Consider the following 8,144-nt stretch of genomic DNA (forward strand, 5'->3'; position numbering starts at 1 on the left):
AGATTTTAGTCGTCTTTGATGTTGGCTTTCTCGTGGTTGGCTTACCTTCAATAGTCCTTGCTCGTCTTGGTTTTCAAGATCTAGTTTTTAGGGATCTGACTTCTATGCTCTCTTTCATAGTTCAAGGACAGCTCCACAGTTTGCTAATTTTGTTTTGTCTCCTTTACCCTCTGTGTTTTCTCATCTCGTTGCAGTTTTCATTGCTGCTAGCATCTGTTGTAGCTCTCCCTTTCACCATGCTTACCACTCCAGGTTTAGATAATGTTTTCGTTCGTATATGCTATGTGGGCTTTGAAGGTTATTTCTGGTCTCAAGCTTATTTTATGATTTCGCGGTGGTTGGTTTCTATTATCCTTTTCTAAGGCTGTTTCTCTTCTTCCCATGTTTCCTTTGGTATAGTTGTGCAGAGTTAGTCTTTTGGAGCTTTTTGGTCTCTTCTATCCAGAGCTTTGTGTTTCTTCACTTGCATGGGCGCCTTCCTTGTCTGTTCTTGTTTAGTTTGTGAGGTGTTTCTTACCTTTTTGCTAGTGGTTGTGCATCCAGTACTTTAGGCATGTATCTTCCTGCTTCTTGGTGACTTTGGCCTTCCGATTATTCTTCTCCTTCTGGTCCGCATTCTGGGTTATTTGCGTTGGTGCTTGATCGCACTTATTTTTGTTCGGGGAATTGCTTTGTTTCAGTTTTTATTTTTCTATCTTTTTTTAGTTTTAGTTGTTCTAGCCAAGACACTTTATGGTACAATGAGGTAAGTTAGTCATCGTTCTTGATTTTTTTTCAGTTCTAACCCTCTATTGAATTAGTGTTACTATGGCATTTTGTTTTTCAAGTGATAATGGAGGTTTTAGGTTTAAATTTTGTGTTGTGCTCTAGTTTCTTATTTTTAGTTTGGTTATTTTATAACTTTAATAGTAAAAGAAGTATATAATTTGTAAAATAAATAATAGAAAATAGTAAAAATAATAAAATGATGAAAGTTTATGCTATTTTTAGTTGTGAATAAATTAAATATTTAAAATATATTTATATTATTTTACTTATTTTAAAATTTTAGTGATCAATAAAATAGATTATCAAACTATAATGATACTTAATGTGAGAAGGATTAGATAGTGCACAATTAAAAAGTGATGAGACAAATTGTAATAATCTAAAAGAAAAAAGATTTAAAATACAAAAAGAAAAAACATGTTGACACATGTCAACAAACCCCTCTTCCACATGTCATAAGAATAGAACAAAGTGTACTTTTATAACTTTAATAGTAAAATAAATATATAATTTGTAAAAGAAATAATAGAAAATAGTAAAAATAATAAAATGCTGAAAGTTTATGCTATTTTTAGTTGTGAATAAATTAAATATTTAAAATATATTTATATTATTTTACTTATTTTAAAAATTTTAGTGACCAATAAAATAGATTCTCAAACTATAATGATACTTAATGTGAGAAAGATTAGATAGTGCACAATTAAAAAGTGATGGGACAAATCGTAATAATCTAAAAGAAAAAGGATTTAAAATACAAAAAAAAAAACATGTGGATACATATCAACAAACTCCTCTTCCACATGTCATAAAAATAGAACAATGTCTACTTGTTGTTTAAACAAACTTTCAGACCTTATTTGGTCTCTTTACATCTGTATATGCTGTTATCATATTTCAAATAGATGCTTATGATTTATAACAAGTTCTGAACGTTTTCCTCGTCTAGTAATCAGATAATGTTACATTTTTCTTATGATTATGAATGATTGAAACTTGATTTGGTTGTTGGACAAGTTTCCACACTTTCTTTTCAACATCACCAATATCTTTTTTCTGAATCCACATTACATGTATGCAGATTATAAAGAAACACAATCAGGTCTTCAGAGTAGGCTCATCTCTCATAACTAGCATAGTTACAGAGCATAAACTAAACAAGTTTTGCATCAAATCTCCATTGGAATTAGAACATTCTCAGAAACAACAAACTTAGAAAGCTAGAAATCAAGAGTCAATTAAAGGGAAAAAAAAACAGGTAAAGAAGCAGAAGAACAAACCAACAGCAATACTAAAACCAGAGAGGGACAAAAGCAAAGTTGCAATACAACCTTAAACCCTGTCTTTTTAAGACAGTTGTCGACGCTTGTAACGCACCATGACACTGCCTTTAACGCCAACAACCATAGCGTTCCAGTCGATCTCAGGGAACGGTGAAACCAACTCAAGCTCAAAGTTCCTCAGCAAATGACTCCTTATGGCTTTGATCTGCAGGTAAGCAAAGGGCTCTCCAAGACACCCGTGCCTACCTCCACCGAACGAGATGTACGAAAACGCTCCTGCGGCTTTGTCCTCTTCTCTTCCAGGAGAGAATCTATCCGGATCATAGCTGTCCGGGTCATTGAAGATATGCGGCAAGCGGTTGGCGAACGCAGGCGAGGTCGCAACGATATGACCCTTCGGGATGTCATAGGTCTTTCCATCACGAGCCGTCACGCTGAAGTCACAGTGGGAGGCTCTCATGAGCATGATCAACGGAGGGTGAAGCCTCAACGCTTCCTTGATGCAACGGCAGAGCACATCCATCTCGGACAAGATGTCGTGATCGACCTTGTCTCCGTGTTTCTCCATCAGCTTCCTCTGCTCATCCAAAGCAGCTGAGAAGTACTCTTTGTACTTCATCAGGTACGCACCAGTCCACGTGGAAGTGATGGAGCTCGTGTGCTGTCCTGCAAAGAGAGCAGCGATGAGCAGACCGGTGACCTCGGACTCCGTCGTCTGCCTCCCGTCCTTGTACTTCGACTCGATGAAGCACTGCAACATGTCGTTCTCGCATTTCCCGGAGCGTTTTCTCGACCCAATGATCTTTGAGAAGATCTCGGAGAGCTTTTCACGTGCACGGTCGCGGCGACGGTGAGCTGGAATTGGGAGGTAGGGGAAGAGAACACTGATGGGAAGCATGCCGTTGTCAAGGTCATGGAACAAAGCGGACACGTCATCAAAAAGCTGGTCACGAACTTCACGACCTAGTAAGCATCTGCTTGCGGTTAAGATGATGAGACGCTCTATCTCGGTCTTTAAATCCACTTCCCCACTCTCTCCCCATTTCGAGAAAAAATCCTACCAAAGAAAACAAACCCAAGCATTAACTAACCATTTGTGTTAGAGGTCCCGAGTTCGAGTAACCGAAACTAACATTAGTTGCTTAGTGGAAAGCTTTAAAATGTTTTTGATAATACCTCAGCTTCAGTAACCATCATCTCCACATAGCCTTTCAACTTGTGGTTTGTTTAAATGTCAACAACAGCGGGAGACTGTAGTCACCTTCCATGGCGAGCTGAATCAAAAGCTGTGAGCTCAGCCCCAGACTAAGTTCATGGCTCGACGGAATCAATCTCTCTAGCTTGAGAACCGCGTCGGCAGTATATATGTCTTGAACGCTCCAGCTTCAATCTCTATACCTTTCTGCCACTCTACTGCACAAACCATCTCAGAAGGATAAGTGGAGTCATCCTTACTCCTCCAGCGGTGCCAAACAGAGCAAGAACTTCTCTCAAGAGGGATCACGACATGTAATAGCAGGACTTGCGCTTGCTTTAGTCTAACTTTGTATTTGAACATCCATGTTTTGTACCACCTCTTCCATTTCTGCTTCTGTTGTATCAGAACTTGCAGCCTGTGTCTCCTCACAAGCATCAATAAGATGAGTCTTTTTTCTTTAAGCAAAAGATAATTCACCACTTGTACCATCCATAGTAGGCTCGAGGTTTTTTTTTTTTTTTTTTTTTTTTTTTTTTGATCGAAACAATGCTTGATTACTTAAATAAACATAGTACTTCACTCATCCCCAGACGGAGAGTTGATTAGGGTCTACTATTGCATACTCCTGGCCTTACTCCTGGCCTTAAAAACAAGCTTGCCCACAAGCGTGAGCTGTTGAAAATGCTGAAATAACTTCCATTAACAAACCCATATGACAGCATTTCTGTTCCATTGCCTGCAGCTTGTGATGTTATCCTCTTAAACCTACATTGATGCTTCACTTGAAAAGTTTCAATCAGCAAATTGAAACTGCGGACACATTTGTGCAACCACCTTGTTCTTACTTGGAGTAGCAATTCTGATTGTCGTGTCTCGTCCTTTCCACTTTCTCAGGTTTGTACGTGAAACACCAAGATTTGCAATGCTTCCTCTTTGGTTCACAATAAAGTTGTCGTCTCTTAACTCTGTAAAACTTTGTTTCACTTTCAACTGAACCAACCGTCTCTTACCCCGTTGTGCTATACTCCAATCGTCGAAACCTATGACCACCTAGTTGATAGACACAAGCAATCTCCACATTATCTGCAACTACGATGATGAGTTTATTTCGTGGCCCAGCTCTGCTTTTGCGCCTGAATCTCCAAGATGTTGACCACTTCTTCGTTGATGTAGTTCTTATTTTCTCATTCTCGTCTCGCTCTATAGTCCTGGTTGTCCATTTGTGCTTCATGTAGAACTTGTTCACACCACCAGGGAACTCATTTCCTCTTAAGTCACATTGTTCAGTAGCAGCATGTATTGTCTCTGTTGCAATTGACTCTGTAACACACATCAGTTCTGTTTTTTTGTAACAATCCATGGAACCAGTTTATGCTTCAGAATCAATGCGGATGAATCCATCTGCAGCAACAATTATGACTCAAGAACACTTGCGGAAACTTGTTTTGTCTGCAGAACCACTTCATCCTTGACATTCAGATACAACCCATCCACGTCATTGACATGTGAAACTGATAATAACTCGGTTGAATCGTTCTCAGGATCAATAGTTGAAATCGGTTTCATTCTGCACACTTTCTTTCTCATGAAGCCATTGTCAGATAGTTCAGCTGCATCAGTTGATATTGCCCCGATAAGAACCCTTGGAGTTGATTGTTGTGTCGGTAACAATTCTGGAGGGGAACACAAAGTTGCTGCCATTGGAGCAATCTCAGAAACTGGTTCAGTATCACTAGACCCTGCAAATCTGTCCAACAAGCGGTCTGTAAACTGTAACCAATCAGAGAATGGTGCTTTATCCATCTCTTCCTTGAACCAGTGCACCCCTCAAAAATCAAGGATACCAGCTTCAGCTTTTCCATGTCAGCTTCAATTTGTTGTCCACAAATTCAATGTAGCTCCAATCTATTGCCTCTTTTGTGTACTCTTCCTGTTCCATCTTGAAAACGTGCTGAGAACAACAAAAGGAACTAATAAACTCAGAGATCACAGCTGGAAAACGTACATCGTTTCCAGTACAATCAAGAACCTACCTGATTGAAATGTTGCTGCAACTTCTCATTAGTGAAATTGATACAGAACTGTTCAAAACTGCAGCAGAAAGGTATTAGCAGACAATGGCGACTGCTATCTGTGAACCTAAAATCACGTAAAAGGTTCATTACCTGTTAGTTTTGAAGCTCTCAAATCCGTAAATGTCCAAAACTCAAATTAGACATTTTGAATTCGCATCTTGTCCAATCGAGTTATTAATCTTATTTACCAACCTGCACATAACTAGAGATATTCACTTAGCATCAAATATGTAATTAGATCCACTATTTTGACACTTAAAACCAGCCACCTACCAATCGAACAATCGAGAGTAGACTGTCTTAGCGAGACCGTCCCTGCTGGTAACAGCACTCTCTGGATCGAGACTTCTCTTGATAACCTCCTCGGGTCTGACCATAACAAGTTTACATAATGCATCTTCAAGAGCTTTTAAATCACACCTAAAAAAAGAGACTTCCAATTAGCTCTAATAATTTATAACACATAGTAACATACAGAGGCAAAATGTTTTACGTACATGAGAAGTTCTGCTGCTGTCTTGAGATGAAACTTCGCCTTATCATCCTTAGGAACTGATGAATCCACTTCCTTTCCCTTAGTAAACTCGACTTTCCAATATGAAGAATTGCAGCAACCACCCTGAAAATTGCTTCCTGTTGATATAGACAAAAGGAGAAGTTCACTGTCAATATAAAACTGAAGAAAACAAAATTTAAATTCAGTAGCTGCTTACACAAACTGACCTGTTCATTTTCGCTAATTCCGACAATGTCCATAGCTCTCCTTGTGGCAAGATAATCATGAGCATCGCTTATACCGACAAGCTCGTAGCACTTAGACTGGTTCAGATAATGAAAGGTCTTTGGATGGCCCAGCTTGTACTTTTCAATTTCCTGCTCAGTTCTCTTAAGTTATGCGGCGAGTTCTTTATATTTTAAAAGAGTTGCAGGTGAGGTTACCTCCTGGGGTGCTGCACAAAGAAGATAGAAGCAGTGGTAATTGCGCTCCGGATCAGAGATTTGACACACACGAGACCTCTCTAGAAGATAGGTCCTTATGGCAGCTCCAGATATTCTTCCTTGCTTATCAAATTGGATTTCAACAAATTTACCAAAGCGACTGAGACAAAGAATATTAAACAATCAGCTGAATCACCAACAATGAGTATAGATAGAGTGCCCACTATTATGAGTAGATTTTGGCTTACCTTGAGTTGTTATTCCTCACAGTTTTTGCATTACCAAAGGCTTCAAGGACAGGATTTGACTGGACGCAGATATAACAAACAAGTTAGTAGATTGAGCTCTTAATATAAGATAAAAAAGATAGCAAAGTCATTACTTCAAGAACTTGTTGTTCAACAGTCCTTCCCTCTGTAACTGCACGACCTCCTAAATACGCAAGGTATCTCATAAGCATCTTAGTGGTTTCAGTTTTTCCAGCTCCGCTCTCACCACTTACAAGAATCGAATTGCTCTTCCCTTCGTTAATCATGGCCCTGAGAGTATACAGGTAAAGGGCGCCTTAGGCTGACAACATATACGTGGGTCATAATACATATATAGACAAGTATTAAAATCACCTGTATGCAACATCAGCGACAGCAAAAACATGAGGATTTAGTTCTCCAAAAGGTGCTCCTTTGTATTGTTGCATCATATGGGCATCGTAGATGTGAGGCAACCGTTGAAAAGGATTAATCGCTATAAGGATGTTTCCTGTGTATGTCTGTCATGAACAAATAGATTCTATAGTCAAGACATTAAACAATCAAAAAGCTGTAAACATATTTGTAAGTAAGAAAATAGATACTAACATAGATCTCATTAAGTTCATATCTGATCTTTAAGTTCTGAAGGACACCAGGTTCGTGCAGGTAAGACAACTTTCTCATGTCATCAACACCACCTGCAGGAGCTTCCACATTCTTTGGGTATATCTTTGACAACTTTGCAGTGATCTGTTATATTAAAACAGTTATGGGATATTACTATAGGTGACAAGTTGAAATGTTAACAGTTTTTTGTGATTGACTTGCCGTCTTTCCAGTTGTCGCTTGGATCACAACTTCTCCAGTGAGCTTTTCAACCTCACCATCAATCCAAGCCACGTCTGAGTCTTCAACCCAAACATGAGAACCTACAATAATATTTACTGGAGTTCCCTGCAATTTACCAAAAACATCACAATAACTAAATGGACAACAACACTAATAAACTGTATACAGTGAGCTATGTAAGGGAGAGAGATCTACAGGAAAGTAAGACGTTCACGTACCATTGTTCAATATTGGTCAGTCTTTTCTTCTTCACAATGATTACAAGTGAAGGAGATCCATTTTTCGGGACATTCCCCGCAGTATAGTGACTTGTTACGCAAGAAACCTAAAAATCTGTAGATTTCTAGACAAACAGACACACCGGAGAGGGATTCGGACAAAACGATTACAGTTTCCGACAATATCACCGATATATTACCACAATCTAAAGACGTTCAGAGGAATAAGATCACCACACAGAACCAAAAAAAAATGATGGGATCACCAGAAACTGAAATAGAACAATGAAACTGGGAGGAAGCGAGATCGGAAAAAAATAAGGAGAGAAGAAGAAAAGAAGCGAAGGAGCGACTGTAGGAATGAGTAAACAAAAAAAAAAAAATAAGAGAGAGAGAGAGAGTGACATTGTTGTTCATCCTTCGACTTCGGTGGGTTTCTTCTTTCATCCCCATTGGAATTCGCGCCAATTCGTGGACCCTAATCACTCGCTGTCTCTTGCACTCCACGTACACTCTCTCTTTCAAGAGTATCTATTTACTCTTTCTACCCCCCCCCCCCCCCC

General features: G+C 39.0%; 2 protein-coding genes across 4 annotated transcripts in view; both read right to left on the reverse strand.

The window, feature by feature from the left end:
* Window positions 1-1,869: 1,869 nt before the first annotated feature.
* On the reverse strand, window positions 1,870-3,767 carry LOC106311516 (sterol 14-demethylase-like). The gene is made up of 2 exons (XM_013748702.1): window positions 3,228-3,767; window positions 1,870-3,108 (listed from the first exon to the last, which is right to left on the reverse strand). The coding sequence occupies exons 1-2, from the start codon at window positions 3,246-3,248 to the stop codon at window positions 2,116-2,118; spliced, it is 1,014 nt and encodes a 337-aa protein (XP_013604156.1). The 5' UTR covers window positions 3,249-3,767; the 3' UTR covers window positions 1,870-2,115.
* Window positions 3,768-4,135: 368 nt separating this feature from the next.
* Window positions 4,136-8,144, reverse strand: part of LOC106311515 (myosin-11-like) — a 6,876-nt gene continuing 2,867 nt past the window's right edge. The window contains exons 1-13 of one of the 3 annotated variants that reach the window (XM_013748700.1): window positions 7,582-8,104; window positions 7,343-7,468; window positions 7,121-7,264; window positions 6,887-7,032; window positions 6,646-6,802; window positions 6,512-6,570; window positions 6,264-6,423; window positions 6,048-6,197; window positions 5,822-5,957; window positions 5,598-5,744; window positions 5,415-5,526; window positions 5,283-5,340; window positions 4,136-5,200 (exon numbers count right to left, since the gene is read on the reverse strand). In XM_013748700.1, coding sequence (XP_013604154.1) covers window positions 5,734-5,744; window positions 5,822-5,957; window positions 6,048-6,197; window positions 6,264-6,423; window positions 6,512-6,570; window positions 6,646-6,802; window positions 6,887-7,032; window positions 7,121-7,264; window positions 7,343-7,468; window positions 7,582-7,584 — 1,092 coding nt within the window. In that variant the 5' untranslated portion in view covers window positions 7,585-8,104 and the 3' untranslated portion in view covers window positions 4,136-5,200; window positions 5,283-5,340; window positions 5,415-5,526; window positions 5,598-5,733. Of the gene's footprint in view, window positions 5,201-5,282; window positions 5,341-5,414; window positions 5,527-5,597; window positions 5,745-5,821; window positions 5,958-6,047; window positions 6,198-6,263; window positions 6,424-6,511; window positions 6,571-6,645; window positions 6,803-6,886; window positions 7,033-7,120; window positions 7,265-7,342; window positions 7,469-7,581; window positions 8,105-8,144 lie in introns of those variants that run through there. The other 2 variants (XM_013748699.1, XM_013748701.1) reach the window with 2 other exon arrangements.

This window comes from Brassica oleracea, chromosome C8 (assembly GCF_000695525.1).
Source record: "Brassica oleracea var. oleracea cultivar TO1000 chromosome C8, BOL, whole genome shotgun sequence".
Classification (NCBI taxonomy): domain Eukaryota; kingdom Viridiplantae; phylum Streptophyta; class Magnoliopsida; order Brassicales; family Brassicaceae; genus Brassica; species Brassica oleracea.